This window comes from Monomorium pharaonis, chromosome 2, assembly GCF_013373865.1.
Source record: "Monomorium pharaonis isolate MP-MQ-018 chromosome 2, ASM1337386v2, whole genome shotgun sequence".
In the NCBI taxonomy this organism is placed as follows: Eukaryota; Metazoa; Arthropoda; class Insecta; order Hymenoptera; family Formicidae; genus Monomorium; species Monomorium pharaonis.
Genome location: NC_050468.1, coordinates 27,056,072 through 27,073,632, shown reverse-complemented (window position 1 = coordinate 27,073,632; position 17,561 = coordinate 27,056,072). Strand labels below are relative to the sequence as shown.

Here is a 17,561-nt window from a genome sequence, read left to right as displayed (position 1 = left end):
GGAACGCATAAATTCTATGTAAATGAATATTAAACAATTTTGTTTGCGTATAACTCGGGCATACACTGAAAAATATCCGTTGATATTTAATCAAATAATTTAATGCTATAATAACAAAGGGATATTCTGATTATATATCCGATGAGAAATCAAATCGGTTGTCTATCTTTTATCGGATAATTATGATTGGATAATATTGTATATTTATCGCTAGAGTTTCATCTATAACAAAATTAACAATCGGGTACACTACTTAATTTTTCTCAGTGTAACTGTGTAACTCGACATTTTTCTACAAAGATTTTTATCTTCAATTTTTTAAATAATTTATTAAAAAATTGTGTAATGATAAGTATAAGATTGTATTAAAAAATATAAAAAAGAAATGCGTAAAAGTGAGAGACGCGCATTTAAAGAAACATTATCGGGCTATAAATATGCAACCGTAACTTATACGTCGGACTGGCTATCAGTTGTTTGAAAGTAAAAATAGATTCGACTTATTTATGCCTATACTCACCCTTGTGTTCCTAAAATAAGACTTGCTACAGCCCTAAATTGCGGTGAGTGCATAATTCAAGAGTAATCGATTAGAGTGACGGATGGGATGATCCATTTATTAGTCGGATACCACGTTAGCAGAGATAGTTACATTAATTATCGTGGATGCGCTATATATAAACTACATCGAGAGCGATTAGCAAAAAAAAAAAAAAAAAAACGCATTGAGATGCGTGATGGATGTTGTAATAAATAAATAAAAATAACGAGATACAGACCATCTCATATTTATGACGCTCCTTCTGTTGACGGATTATTCGATAAGCTTATCGTGAAAATTTGACGAGCTTTATATTATAGCTTAATATAACTAAAAAAGTTTATGTTAAAAACATTCTTCATGAATAGATCGTATTTCTTTGAAATTAATATTTTCAATGTATGTGAAAGAAAAACTAATTGGTATATTTTGAATACAGGAAAGAAAATAGAATTGCTAAGGACTCACTTCGCTAAGATAATAAGATGTTAAATATTCAACATTTACGATGAAAATATTCACGCAGTTCTATTTTATTTTAGTATCTAGCCAATCTATCAAATTTATTTAAAAATATAACTTCTCAAAATGATCGAGCATGTATATTACCTTATTTTGTAATTTTGAACCGTTTCTGAAATAGAAAAAGTGATGACGGACTTTAAAGAAAACCTGTATATATCACTTTCTCATTCTCATCATTTGTTAAAGACTTTACAGTTTCCTATTCGTTCGGCGAGGAGCCGCATCCTCGAGATTGTGAACCCGCGGAAAGTAACGCGCGAGAAATCACAGGAGAATCTCATAGCAGTGGTAGCGTTTCCTGCTTCCTGCATTTCCTCTCTCCGAACGTGCTGCAGCGGATCGCGCGCTTACTTAATTATTTAATTGATGCGGCTATAGCCGATGTAAATGGAAAAAGAACAGTTAATAGGAAATAACAAAGCGCAATTTAATTGGCCAATGGCTCCAGCGCGATATTATCCGCCCGTGTCATCTTGCACGTCGCGTTAACATATCGCGTACAAGAAGCTGAGTCGAAATAAAAGAGGAAAAAAGCTCCCTTAATGCAGAGAGCGTCGTACGCCGCGCGCTAAATCATATTACACAGTCCCTTCGGTAATATTACACTTCTCAACCTCCTGTGGCTGCTGAGAAACGAGGTATACTCGCGCGGTGCTTTAAGAGGGCCATTACGCAAATAATTTTATGATCCTTAATTATTCTCGTACTCCTCGAACGTTTGTCTTCGGCGGCATCTCGAAATTGAAAATAATAGCCCTATTACTGAAGCTTCAATCATGTCTTTAATTTTATTCGCGACGGGAATGCATGGGTGAATCAAGAATGCAAAATGTCTATTTCTCTGTACGTTGTAGAGAGAAAGACGTTTAAAATTGTATGACAAACAACATGCATAAAAACACGCACGAGCTGAGGATAAAATAAGAGAAAACGGATGCGTAGAAAGAGCTTTGCATTCTTCTTCAAAGTATTCTTTGTAGAATATTAAATTTTTATATCTAATTTCCATCAAATTATCAAAAGCGTAAGATAGGATATGGAAAATCTTTTATCTTTATATTTGCGAATATATTGCGAAATATCTTGATCGTTACAGTAAAGTGTCCCGGGAAATTTGCGAATTAAAATAGTATAGCAAGAAAATTCTCGAAAAATTTTAGCAAAATAGTTATTTGTCAATTTTAATTTCAAATAATAATTTTTGATACGAGAGTTAATGATTTAAACCTGGCTGGTTAATTTTGTGAGTAACAACGACAGATGCTTGAAATAAAAATTTGCAAAAACAGTTAACTCTCAACTAGCAGTAGTTTTTGAGATACAAGGACTTAAAGTTGATCGATTAGAGACGCTTAGACGATCACCTTTAGACGATTATTAACACAGCGACCGGTCGGCTTTAAACCCATATATATATTAAAAACTGCTTTTTGAAATAAAAATTTGCAAAATAATTATTTACTTAATTTTGCACGATTTTCTCGTGATGACGTTTCGATTTAAAAAACTTCGAAATGCTTTGTATATCATGAAAGATAAATTTTTCAAGATATTCCCGCGCGTATCTTTATCACTTTTTCACCGAGTCCAAATTAGGAACGGAAACTGCGTAGAGGAGTCTTGTCTTAAGCACGACTCGAGAGACCTTCATGCGCGGATCGCCGAGGCTACCCTAACGGTACCAGTGTTCCCCCCTGATAGAACTTATTTTCGTAGAAAAGTCGAGTCATGCCCTTTCTGCAACGATCGGCTCGCTTGCGCTCCGACGCAATGCGCGGGATTTTATTGCGATTTCTATCGTGTTTATCCATCAGGCCTCAACCCTTTCACGTCACGAGATGCCGAGATACGTTTGGCACGGCCATTATCCGCTCGGCGGCTAGAGACTGTTAAAAAGAAGAAAAAAAAAAAGAGAGAAAAAAAAGGATGCGATTGATATCCGGTCTTCCGCTGGCGCAATCTCCCCGGCGCCTTTCTCATGCGCGGTCGGCTACCGTGTCCGGCGGAAAAAAAGCCGTAAGAAATTTCCTAGCGGCATTATTCCCCAACAATAAGCTAAATTGTCGATTTAATAGGATAATGGCTCCGCAGCTTACAATTTATATTAATATATACCGCGCATTAATAACGCGATCGCGGAATGGAATCCTCGTAACACGCGAGGGTAAGAGAGCCGCGGAAATAACCCGCGGAACGCCGACACGACGTAACAAGACTCTATTCGCCCCGAGAACGGCCCGAATTATATTCTTCGAAATAACGTGGAAGAGGATATCCCGTCGCACAATGGATCCCGTCGTTCCGCGCATCGCGGTTAGATCCGCACGTCGGAAGCGAAAGCGGCGGGAAAAAAACGCGCCGAGGAATAATCGAAGGGAAAACCGCGTCGTCCCGCGGCGGTCGTTCTTCTCTCTCTCTCTCTCTCTCTTCCTCCCCGCGTCCCTCTCTCGGCGCGTCTAACGATGACTGCGGCGAGCCGCGTGATGCCAGAGACCGCGAACGAAGGAGAGTCCCGGGCACGCTCCGATGCGCTCGCGCCGGACCGACTGCACCGTTAGACTGCACCGCCGCCGCCGCCACCGCGCGGTAACGCGCGCTCCGCGATGATGGTATACACGGTATAACGAAATATCCGGTTACGCTGACCGCCGCGCCGGCCGAGGTGTCCGCCGAGCCTGTCCCGGGGATTTTCCGTGCGAAACCCGACGACGACGACGGCGACGACGACAATCCGTCTATCTTCGAAGACGACGACAGCCCGTTAGCCTGTCACGCTAACGGTGATTAGCTCAAATTCCTTGCGCGGTTTCTATTTATAGCGTCGACTCACGTGACGGTAGGGGGATTTCACGGTGGGAGTGAAATGTTAGTGGAGATGATATGAACGCGAAAGGAATTCACAGAGATGAAAACTTCGGGCTCCTCGAGAGTAATTCGCGGACGCACGCGAGTTTGAAAGTCACTTCTCGTTCCGCTCTTGCATCGAAGAGTTCTTCGCTCTCGTTGGAGCTTTGCTCTCGAGTAAGTCTTGAGATTCGGTACATTCGCTCTTGGAACTTGACCCGGGAGTTAAAGATCAATTTCGTAGATTAAAATCCCTTATTTATGCGCGTAGCAATTTAAGACGTGCTTGAAAATGACTTGTACCAGCGAATCGAGGTGGCTTAAGGGGCGACTGGAGACAATCTGTTTTACCGTTTGAGCAATAATTTCTATAATTTCGTTTGAATATTTTTCATTTTTGTCGTAAAGTTCCAGTTTACAGGCTGATACCAATATGTATACTTTAATTCTGGAGAAGGATTTACATACCCGTAAAAGAAATAGATACGAAATCTTGCTACGAAAATTTTGTAACGACATTTCGTACGTATTATATGTCTCTCAAAGATTTGTTGGTTCTTTTCCAGAATTAAAATATACGTATTGGTATCGGTCTGTAAACTGGTCTTTGCACCGAGAACGAAAAGAAATACATACAAAATCTTAATGGTGTGCACGAATGATTCTACATATCATCTACGTCAATCAAGCTCGACGATCACTCCAGGCGTCCCCTTAATCGAGAGATCCTTGACATACCTTGGACATTTTAAGTTGCCGTTCACAGATCGCAGATCCCGTCTCCCGATCCTCGTTTCCCCCGTGAGAGATTTAAGGTTGACGCATGGCGTGACGCCGTCCTGAAAATCACCGAAGTAACATTACCGGGATTATTTAAGTGAAAGTTATCTCGGCGGAGCGTGAAACATGCGGACGTCGCGAGTAATATACGCATAAAAGACCGGCGTGATTGACCGGCTGATAATACACAGGCGAGTACAAGCTCGCGACAACCTGGCATAAGTGCGCGAATCATGCGGTCGAATCCCGCGTACCGATCAATCAGGAAATGTATATAAAACGCGGAGGGAAGCGGAGGAGCGCGAGATGCCGCTCCGTTTTCACGCTTCGTTTCGAGGCAACCTCCTCGGGAGGAGGAACTGCCAGTTTGGTATTTCACCAATAATTCAGCATCGTCTGTTATTTTATGGATGAACTGGCACGAATCGCTATAAGCTCACGGGGGCACACGGGGAGCGCAGGGGAACTCCCGCCGCGAGGGGCTAGTTGGATCCGCGATCGTCGAACCGAGTCGGCTACGTTGCGTGTTTTTAGCGGCTTCCTCATTCGAAAAGTAATTAAGGTAGGCGCGCCCCTTCTCTCCGTCGGAACACGTTATTATCAGAAATACATAGTTAACACCTTATCGTTATCGCGTTCCGCGTTTCCGTAGGCTTTTAACCGCGCGCTCCGTGCGCTTCTTCCTTTGCGGGGCCCCCGTGCGCGCGCGCGAGAAAGAGAGAGAGAGTTTCATTAGGCCGTACTCCGTAATTGCGGCTGAGAATGCACTCTATACTCCCAAACGTTAAAAAGAAGAGGACGACGGCTCGGCGAAGATAGATGAAGAGTGAGATTAAGAAGATATCGAGAGATTTATGATGGGAGGTCTAAGAAATCCCAGCCGGATCAAACTCTCCGGGCCTTCCTCGCGCGCTTGTATCCCCGCGGGTGCAAAAAGCCGCGCTGGCACCGCGCGTCGTAAAAATGCGCGTGAAAAACACGCCGAGCTCCCTCAAAGTTGCACAATGTCAACCGAATTTAATATAACACTCTTTTTACAATGCCTGGCACACTTCTCTCTGGCAAGGACGCCCGATGTAATCGATTCTATGACAGTGTACGATGATGCGTCGCCAACCTTGGCCGCTTCCTGTCGCACACGAACGTGCATGTACGTGCACGTACGTGCGCCGTCACGTACGGCACACATGCATTTGTTGAGTACAACTCTCGTCGACCAATTTCCTTAAAGTCGCGGACTGCCGCTGCACCGCTGAGCACACACGGACATTGTTTCGGGCGATGGCACGTGATCGTCGTACCCGATTACGGGGGCTCTCCGCGTTGGGAATACGTGGTTTGAATATAGCCGTGTAAAAGCCGCGCGCCTGCACCTCGCGATGTAATGAGGATCATCAGCGAAAGAATCCACGAAGGCTTTCGATGATGGTCAGGTTTCGAGAGATGTCCCACGCGATACCGCCAACGCGATCCCCTTGTTGGGGGAACGTAAAGAGAACGATGTATACAGGATGCCTTGCATGCAATCGTGTACTTTTAGATATTAGAGATTGAGATGCGGTAATTTGAATAATATCGAGGAACAAAGAGTCTTCAATTTGTTTATTAAGTGCGAACGCAGACAACAGAACTGCATTTCTTAGCACAATTTACATTTTGATTTTACCTTTCTCAGATTCAATTATCAAAATAGATTGAATTAAGGTCTTGCGGGAAACTCGAGAATCTTGTGTTCTTATATCTTTATTAATACCTAGAATGTTATGTACTATTATATTTAAAACAGTTCTAGATATTAAGAGAAGTTTCAAGGGAATATGTGGGTGTGTATTCAGAAGAAAGTACGTTTCTTTCTCGGAGAAAGACATTTTGAATTTGAAAGTTTGTTACGTCCAATTTACTGTAAGTAAAAACAGACTATGAATTTTGATTAGCGTTTAAAAATACAATTAAATCTAAAAAAGTCTTTATAATATACATACGTTTATTAGAAATTATTTATTAGAAAAAAATTTGTCATTCTATTCTTTTCATTCTTTTTTCTGTATTATATTTTACTGTATTTTATAAATAACTTAAATATAGTTTTTTAAAAAGTAATTATATTTATAAAATGTGCGTAAAGCTGCGTTATATAAAACAGCTTAATGCAGGTAATATGTTACGTAAAATGTGTTATGTAAAATTTAATTCTTTTACCAAAGTATAAGTAAAGAAAATTTATAATTTTATTGTCCAAACAATATACACCATTGTTTAAGTTTGCGCAAAAAAACTCAAGAGAAGATAAAATGTAACTTACTGTGTAAAAGTAAAAAAAAAAACTAGAAAACTAACTTAACTTATTCACCACGGATACTTTATCTGAAGAGAGACTTTCTCTATAAATGCATTTATGCATTATGTAGATGTGGAGAAACTTTCTCGAACTAATCGGGTAAAGTACTACTATTTCGGAATAACAACGTATCTTTTAGAAGCAAACATAATAATTTTCGAGAGTTTTCCTACAAGAAATTTTTAATTAAAGATATACATATGTACGTACTAAGCAAAAATGATAAACGCCATAAGAAAAATAATAATCGGTTTAAATACGCGGAAAAACAGATTGCCTTGACAATTTGCTGCATCTAATCGGGGTGAATCACGTGCGCGTATTAATCAGCGCTTTTCCTCTTAAAATAATTTCCGCGAGCTATTTAAATAATTGAAGGTTTACGTATCGCCCCCGGATTTATTTTTGCTAGGAAACGATGACAAAACTTTTCTCGAGTGCTTGTAAACACGTCGCCGTCGAGATTACTCATGGATGTCGTGCTGCAGCAGGGTGACTTATACTTTTCCGTGAAACTATTACATAAAAGTATCACCGGGCCGACGACGATTCCGCATGGAGGGGAAAAGATGTGTGTACGTACTGTGCGTTCCATCACGTCGGATACGTTGTACTACAAAAGCGGAAGCGGCTGCGTATGAGATGAAAGAAGTCAGAAAATAGAAAGAGGAAAAAAGAAGAGAGGATGACAGGATTATATTTGACATTCGCTGGCAAGAATCTTTTCGAAGACAGACGGAAGGACTCTCTGGTATTATGGCAGACGCACGATGGCAACTATGCGAGGCAACTTTTAAAAAAACAAAATGACAAGAAAAACACGGAAAGAGATGTAATCATTTCACAATCACGAACTCAACGTTGTCGCAATTTTTCTTTTTTTTTTCTTCATATAAACATAGATATATTTTTGGGGCGAAAATTGTTGTAATCTTTTAAATCGTCTTTCAAAATGTCATCTATAACAACAGTAGGGAATACATAAAATAGAAGAAAAACAAATAGCTGTCGTTACGATTCAGAAGTCAAGTAACATTTAGTCAATGTCTGTTCGCGTTTTATAAACGTTTTAAAAGCTCATAAATTTTGTACACCACGTTCTGATTTAGGTCCGAGCCTAAATGTCAAAAAATAAAAATTAACATAAAAACATACTGAGAATATGTGTAACAGAAATATTATTAAATTAATCAATATCATTTTAAGAAAAATAAACACTTAATTATGTCTTTTAATATTTTAAAACATTTATTCTGAAACAATTTAATACAGTTTTTTTTTGCTAAGAGTGCATAATTATATGACAATATTAATATAATAAAAAAACAAAATATATAGTTTTTACATAAATATCTAAATATGCACAAAATTATTGCTTCGCATATGTGTGTTATATAATGCTAATAGAAATCTCGAAGACATTTAATTGTCAAGATTTCTAAGATTGATTCTAAGATTCTAAAATTGATTTTTAACTTTCGCATTTTTTAAATTGCTTAACTATCATTAATAAACATGATTGCAAAATATCGATTGCAAAACAATAGATTTTCATTTTGTATTAAAAAGAAAAGCAAAATAAGAGTAAGGGTCTCGATCTAGCACGCTGAAATCATCTCTAGCATCTCTTTTTCAATCGATTACGCGAGATGGCTCCTCGCGCTTCCTCCGGTGTCGCGTTCTTGGAAGCAAGGGTATGACGTGAACGCCCAGTCACGTCGAATGTCTCCAATGTCTTTCTGCGATCGAGCCTTTTAAAGCCGAACCAGTATCCGATGGGGACAACAGGCGATCTCGTTGCGCAAAACCCGCGCTCAAAGTCTCTCGACTTTCACTGGCCGCGCGCGGATACACGGGTGTACGCGTGCGCGCTCGCGCGCACGTGCGTGTGCCCTTGCATGCCGCGGCGCACGCGCGCGCTCGTATACACATTCACGCGTGCGCGCGCGCGCGCGCGGTTGCGTTCGTCGCGCATCGCTGGACGTACGAAAAGTAGGAGGATAAACGTAACCGGCATGCGGATTAAAGGACCGCGAGAGAGGCGAAACGAGAATTATAACGCAGCCTATTCATCGTACGCGAGTGCATGCCGCAGATCTCTTTTTATTGGTCGCTCTTTCCGCGATACGGATTTACGGAATTCGATTTTTCTTTTTAGCCAGACGTCCGGCTAAAATATCAGTATAATTAGCACGAGGTGAGAAATAATTGCCCCGACGGGGGCTCCTACTCCGCGGGATGCTGGACCTCTTTTTGGTTTTGCGAAAGGATGTTGAATTTGAAACGACAAATGAATTGTTATTACGCTATTATATACGATGGGACATTTCAAAGGATAAATTATTTTGAAATTAATAAATCAAATTTATATCTTACTCGGTCTAGACGCTTTTGCTCGCAGAAGAAAAATATTGACTTGTGTGAGGCGGAAAAATAAATATCAAGATCAGCCAAACAAAATATTATTTATAAGATGTTTTATAGATATGTACATATAATAAAACATAATTGAGCAAAATCCGTTGTGCGTCCGCAAAACAAGAGGACGGAATAAGCAACGGGTTAAGAGGAAACTGAAAGAAAAACGGAAACATCACGGATTATTCTGACTGAGTAAATTACAGTTTCCTTTTTCCAGAATCGCGAAACCGCTCGGGCTTCTTACGGTCTCGGTATAAAAAGAAAATGAGGCGAAGGTACACTCTGCGATGCATAACAATATGCGATTTCTTGCATGTAGTTTTAACACACTGATATTATATACTCTGTATATAAATACAATATTATTGAAGTATTCACGTAAATATCCCGGGAAAAAAAGCAAAAATACAGTGACGTCTGCTCTGTTAAAACACGAAAAAGGAAACCGAAGAAAAAAGAAAACCGTAACAAGAAAATCAACAGTATAGAAGAAGATGGTGCAAAACATATAGTAATCTTTCATCGGTTATTGCATTTGTATAATATTTATTATGCCATAGTAAATCGTTATAAATTAGAAAATGAATTTTATGCACAATTTTATTCCAATTCCATAAATTTACCATATGTTGTGTATATAAAATATATTAAATACGTAAAATAAATTAAAAATAAATTATAACAGGGATAAACTTCTGATCAAATAAAAAGATCAAAAATATCGGAAATCATTATGCACTTGTAGCTACCAAAACTTTCTCGAAAGCGACGTAGAATTAATATAGTTAGGAAGTCCTTTTTTATAATAATAACATTCTCTTTATATAACGTTAGCGATAATCGATGACGGCTAATAAAACAGGCACAACAGACAGTATCACTTAAAACATCTGTCTTCTAAAAGACAGAAAAGGCAAAAACATTGAAATCGTGATATAATTACCATTACTTTTGCAATGATAAAAATAAGCATGTCTGTAACGCTTTATAAAATAAATATAAAAGCTCATTACAGCGTAAGAATTATTTTTCTCAGTATGAAAAATATACGCGTCGATATAAAGCAAATAATGTAACAAGTTATCACTTGAAAGTTGTTTCTCGAAGGGAGTAAAAACTGGAACCAGAGCATTACTATCTCTATTATCGATCCATTCAGGCGTGTATCGGCGACCGCCGCATAACGATCGCGTCGATCTTGTCTCGCGCCTTGTCGTGCACGCCAAAGAAACGGATATACAAACGGGATCAAGGCGGGAGAAAAGAAAACCGAAATATCAGAGCGCGGGGACAGCTGTGGAGTGTGCTGTCTCGCTGCAGCCGCGGATTATAGCAATCACACTTTTGCTATTGCGAAAGTGTATTCTAGCTCGAAGTGAATGGTTGCAAAGCTGCTGCGTCAGGGACAGACGTAGTACGTGTGCGTGTGTGTGTGTATGCGTGTGTAGAAAGAAAATAGATCGCGTTTTAGTGATCACCAGTTACGAGCTGAACGAGCTGTCGCTAGAAATCGACCGGAATTCGAGCGAAAAATCGAACTAATCGAATCTAATCGCATTTTCGACTGTGATTGACGTATTTGTGAAACGAAAGTAAAATGTGAAACACAGTCATGCTTATCACTCCGTTTAATTGAAGGCGTTTACCATGGAATACATGCGGCAAAATGACAATAAATCTCACGATTTTTGTGACAATAAACTGACTTTGCCTACTTCAATAGGACAATAATTGAAACGAAAGAGCTTGGTAATTGACAGACGTCATGAATAATCAGATTATTCCTATTCTTTCCCGATATTGATGCGTCAATTTCGAAGTGAAATATCTTTGCTGCAAAAAAAAAAAGACGATTTACATTTCTATACGTCCGCGCAAATGGGTCGCGTCCACGGCAAAAACGTGGAACAACGCACGATAGGCATATAATAACATATATAATAATGTATTTCAAGCATACGATTAACCCGAGTCTGTGACGCAGAATGTTGTAGTTTCCGTTGGATTGCGTATGACAACCGAAGGGAAGGTTAGCTGGGAATTATGAAATATAAGTCGTTGATAAGATTCGCGTAATGGCCGCCGAAGGGAAAGACGTTTATATTACCGCGAATGTAACGTGCACGGTGGCCATTTTCCATGCAATTTTTTTTATATTCATGTTGTTAATGGTATGCTATTAAAATCTTTTACGGTGCTTACGCACGCACAAAGTCACTATTACATGCGAATCGCAACGGTCGCACGCGCCTCCGTGCGCTTAATAATTCCATCGCAAATAGTTTACCCATGAACATCTATATTATACGTCATGGGGATCAGCTTATCGAGCTTACGGATCTCACAGTGGCAAACTTGTACCCTTCTTGAATCAATTATCCGCAATCGTATCTGTCCTAGTCTAATTCCTAGTCTGCATTTAACAACGTTAGAATCATCAATTTTCTACATATATATATACGTATATATCAATAATTTATATGTCTCGTGCGTGCTTATTCTAAAATAAGATTTGTTTTAATAGGAATATGTATATACAAAAATTTAAACTAAAATTTAATCTTATTACCTTGATAAATACGTAGTATAGAGAAATCAAGACATTAATAAACTTAACGTAATTATCGATCATTCTCATAATATAGATTTCAAATCGTATAATTATTTCTGTACGTTTAAAAGAGCCATTTCAAGTTTCGACATTAATTTCATAATGTAATAATTGAGAGGTAGTAGAGAGAGAGCAATTTTCTGACTATCACCTCTCGATTTTCAGATTAAATTTCATAAATTGAGCAACGTAAATTAGCGGTAGTTTAACTTAATTCTCGTGTTTATCTATTATGTATTGTAGATAGAAAGATTGATATCAGAGAGAGAGAGAAAGAGAGAGAGAAAAGATACCCACAAAAAGTCGTAATACGAAGTTTCTTAATTTTATACAATGTATTCCAAAAATAGAAATTTTTAGAACGTAAAGAAAAGTTATTATTAGGTTATCTGAAATTTAGCTAGATACAGATCTAAAAATAATTTTGCCAATCAAAATAATTATGTAGGATACCAAAGTTGGATGCGCGAATATTTATACAGTATTGCTTAACATAAATACTTAAACATCCTACATAATTATTTTAATTAACAAACGTATTTTAAAATTTATATACATAGCTAAATTTTTTAATGTAGAGCTTTTTAAACTCATTGCAATTTTTGTCATTTTTTTCGACGACATCCGTGACCAGTCTAATATACATATAGAGATAAAAAAGTAGAACAAAAGAAGTATAAAGTGATTATTTATTTATATTTATTCTTTAGTTTATTCTTCTACTTTCTAATTTTTATTAAATATAATTTAATAAATCTCTTTCTCTCTGTCTCTCTCTCTCTCTCTCTCTCTCTCTCCCTCTCTCTCTCTCTCTCTCTCTCTCTCTCTCTCTCTCTCTCTCTCTCTTCCCCTCTCAAAATATGAGGTAAGAAATTTTGAATATTTTCTATTGCCATTGATAATCTTTTAATATCATATAAAAGCAAATCATGCATAAAAGTTTTATAACTATTTAGTAATAACTATTTAGTTATTTAGTTATAAATAAAATTATTTCAAATTGATTTGAATTTTGTAGCAAAAAAATTTTTGTGAACTACAAAAAAATCGGCTCGTGATCCATAATTTAAAAAATCCCCGTTTTAGATACCTCAACAAAATTGTTCTTTGTAGATCTATTTTACTTAAGTTATGATTAGAAGAAGAAAAAATCGATTTAGCCATAAATATAGCATTATAAAAAAGTAATAAAACTCCATTATTGTTTAATATTTTGTTAAAATTGGCAATTCGGCATAATAAAACTTCATGTTTTATTACTACAGAAAAAAGGGGAGAAATTTTTATGAATTCTTCAAAACTGCGAGAGGAAGGGGGAAAAGGCGCATATTTTAATTCTTCTTTATTTATCACGGACCAATTTTATTTATTTCGATTATCTTCAAATTCAAGACAAGTCCGCCCAATTATCCAGCCGAATTTCCAGCGCGATTTTCCACGGCGAGGAACGTGCGTACATCCGCACCTATGCGAGGCGCGTAAGCGGCAGCGAATAAAGCGACCGTGCCCCGTACTAGTGACGTCATCCTTGCCGGATCCAAGATGGCGATCGCGTGTTCGCCAGGCGAAATCGACAGCGGGCAGCGGCGGCGGCAGCAGCAGGACCGGTTTTCGAGGAGGCGGCACCACCACCACCGCCGCCGCCGCCGCCGCTGCCGCCGCAACCGCGATGTAAGGTACACGCCGCAGTGTGCAATTTTCGTCGTTTTGCGGCCCGAAAAGCCAAAGCACTACGAAACCGTGCGCACGACGGCTACCCTGTCCGCGCGACCTGTTACGTACATTACGCTCGTATTATATGTAATCATGTAAGACTCTTTAATTTATACGGAGCTCGGAGTTTCTCGCACGCGCATTTCCTTCATATTTGAATCATTATATATCAATCTGAAGCATATTTGTGATAATTGGTAATTGAAAAGCTCTTGAATTATAAATCGAATAACGGAAACCGCGAAAAAGAAATTTCCATTTAAGATCTGATCATTTCTTAAATATACTGTTCTTCGTTTAAACATTAAAACATTAAATTATAAAGATAAAAATCAAAATTACAACAAATAACAGAACTTATCCATCAAATTCTTAAATTCAATCTTGAAGATCAATATTTGTAATGCTTAATTTACAAAAGTTTCTAAATTCTACGTTATTTATAACTCGAAAAATATTATAAGTAAATAAAATATTGACTCAAAATAAATTTAACAATACAATCTAAAAATTCATATATGTTATAAAAAGAAATATGGAATGTGAATCCTCTTAGATACAAAAGTAAGATTTAACGGATTCGTCATACGCGGTAATGGCGATTGTAGCAGAAAATAGCGACATGGCCGTTGTGTTGAAACCCGCCCTACCGGTGACGACAAAAACGATCTCCACGCGTCGACCTACGCGCTCGCGCGTTTTTTAGCGTCATTACCGTAAATTTCGCGCTCCGCGTGAACCGCACGGTGAACCGAACACGACAGACAGACAGCGGAGAATTTGGAATAGAGCGCGAGAAATAAAAATCAGAGCGTAAGTCGCATGTAAAACGAGAGTGACAGAGAAGTGCAAGCGAAAAAAAAATTCGAACAATAGAACGTAGAAGAAGCGTTAACGCCCTCTCTTTCATTGTTCCTATTTTCCCTTCTTAGAAGTTTCATTTACGTCACTCTTCATATTTTGATTGACCTTTCACAGAAAAAAATTAATATTAATTCAACAATCATTGTTTCATTGGTAGGGTAAACTCAGATATGATGATTATAGTTTTTTTTAAATGCTCAAAATATACTTTTATTTTTATTATTTTTTAATATCGACATTAAAGAGAAAATACTTCATAAAAAATTTATATTATCAAAAGATTAAAATATTAATCATCTTTTACAACTTTTATGGAAAAGATAGCCATAGTATTATAGAACAGTTTCTCATATATATTTTATGTTAGTATCTCCTTAACATTTATAAAATAACAAAAAAATATAATTTTACATATTTAGTTTTATTGCCACATATTATCACATATTAAATTTGATTTTTAATAATAAATGTTTATATAAGTTTAGCATCCATTTAACTCATTCTCAGTACTAACAAAAATATCTATATGATATATCAAATTTAACATATTAGGTGCGCAACTTAATTCTCGTCTTTTTATAAAATATAATACGTAAACATTTATCCCGAAAAAAGTCATGGGCCATCTTATTCAAACTGTGACAAAAAGATAGTCATAATATTTATTAAAAAAACAGAAAAGGAAAATAAAAGATATAATTACACATTACAGTAACATTTGTATAACTTTGTTGTCTAACGTTAATTGTGACAGCTGAACTGTAATTCGACGTTGCGGCAATTTTTAATGAACAAACGAAAAACTTTGCAAGCAGTCAAAAGTAAAAACATGATACAACACTCACAATATTGTTATTTTAAGTAGTACACGCACATAAACTACAGTAAATATTAATTATCTTTAAAAATAAATAGAAGAACAAATTATTTAGCAATTATTAGAAAAATTATAGCTATTGTCATTTTCTTTGTATGGCCATCATATCGTAATTTACTCTAAAATAAAAAATATAAAATCGTCTTTAAAGAGTTTAATAATCATATATTTTTCAACAAAATATTATATTTTTATTTCAATATTATACGCGGAGAGAATTTTCTCTTAAAATTTACCCTCAAAACCCTTGATAATTGTGAGATAATATGTGACCTCAAGGAATTTTACTATACTTTTTAGTAAAATTTACTAAAAGTATAGTAAAATTCATTATATTTTTAATAAAATTTCTTAAAAGTATAGTAAAATTCCTTTACATTATCTCACAATTAGCAGATTTACTAACAATAAGCAGAGAGTAAATTTTAAAAGAAAATTCTCCCCGTGTAATAGTTATTTAAAAAAAACACAATATATGATTGTTTTCATAATAATAATATTAAAAAATTTTTATTCTTTGTTTAAAGATATCATTATTTTGTATCTAATATTTTTTCTTCTAAATTGAAAATCATTAAATAATGAGAAATATTTTTTTCTATAAAACTGTTACGAAAAAATTCTTCGTGTAAGCAAATTATGTCTATTCGAGATTAACAAATTCTTTAAAGGAGATTTTACATTCTTGCTTATACGTGAGACAAAGATTGTAGACTTGAAACTAATCTCTTTTTCTCTGTGTCCGATTTTCATTTTCATTTCAAGGAACACATGCCGAACGTGAGTCCCTTTTTTTTCGGGAGGACGGATCATCGCGTGTACGTATCGCTTATTACCGCCATAGTAAAATTTTTTCAGGCGGCTAATTCGAAAATCGATACGGCGCCGCGGGACGATACTGATTCCCTCGGATACGTTGGCCGTGCGTATCCTGTTCCGTGTAGAAGCTGACGGTGAGACACGCGTACATATCGCGCACCTCTCTCGCGCGGTAGCGGATGCCAGTGGCGTAGCGCCACGTTTTCCACGTTTCTTTTCTTCTCGAACGTCCGTCGTGTCGGTCAGAACTTACGCAAATTTGCTAAAGCGAAAAATAACGACAATTTTTAAAATATAATTTTAATAACATTTAATTTACTTGTACGTTTATTTAATTTTTTTTTTTTCTTAAATCACACGCGAAAGCTCCAAATGATATCCGTATATATAGTAAGAGTAGAGCGTATGGCACGAGACTTGAGGATTACATAAAAAGAGACGGAAGATAGTTAATGCATGGTAAAGGCTAATCTAATGTACTTTTCGCTTTCTGTTTCTTGCGTTTTGTCTATTGCCTTTTTGTCTCTTCGCGCCGTGTAGTATCTTATCAACAATCATATTTCTTGTCTCTTTCAGACACTTTTACGTCAACTTTTATCACGTCAATTTCGATAAAACATTGCGTGAAAAAGCAACAGGAAGCCAAGATTAGACTTAGGAGACAGAAGAGACAATTGCGTGAATCAGAGAGAGAGAGAAAGATGTACGGCAATTGCATTCTGCATGTTTTTTTTTTCTATCTTTACTACCTGACGTTAAAACGCGCTTGGTATATTCTTACTATACTTACAATAATATCGCAGCAATATTTTCCAAAAGTTTCCAATTAAAAAAATATATATATATCACCGCTCGTGAGGCAAAATGGGGGACATCAGTCTGCAGAAACTATCGATAGCACGCGTCGGGAACTTCTTCCCCTGTTTTCTTTCGGATACCGTGTATTCAGCCTCGATGATCGTCAAATCTTTTCACTCGGCGTCGCTTGTAGCTTTCGAGCGTCTATCGAATCCGTTTGCTTTTCTATGGATCCCCGCTTGGATCATCGCGGCCTTTTGAGCGACATCGACGCGCGATTCATCCATCATCGATGAATATAGGAAGCGTTGCGTGAGGAGCGGCATACGAGAAGCGCGCAGACTTGCGCGTTTGAAAGTGCAAACGTTGATTATCGATCCATTGATCGATTACCGTACTGACGGGGCGCTGCCAATCAAAACGGACAGCG

At 37.3% G+C, this 17,561-nt stretch overlaps 1 protein-coding gene across 3 annotated transcripts in view; it reads right to left on the bottom strand.

Moving 5' to 3' along the window:
* Positions 1-17,561, bottom strand: part of LOC105836567 — a 35,000-nt gene that overhangs the window by 14,716 nt on the left and 2,723 nt on the right. Inside the window, exons 1-2 of one of the 3 annotated variants that reach the window (XM_012680676.3) lie at positions 5,808-8,227; positions 4,649-4,749 (exon numbers count right to left, since the gene is read on the bottom strand). The exons of 1 other annotated variant lie outside the window; for it this stretch is intronic. In XM_012680676.3, the coding sequence (XP_012536130.1) occupies positions 4,649-4,657 (9 nt within the window). In that variant the 5' untranslated portion in view covers positions 4,658-4,749; positions 5,808-8,227. Of the gene's footprint in view, positions 1-4,648; positions 4,750-5,807; positions 8,228-17,561 lie in introns of those variants that run through there. One more of the 3 variants, XM_012680675.3, reaches the window with a different exon arrangement.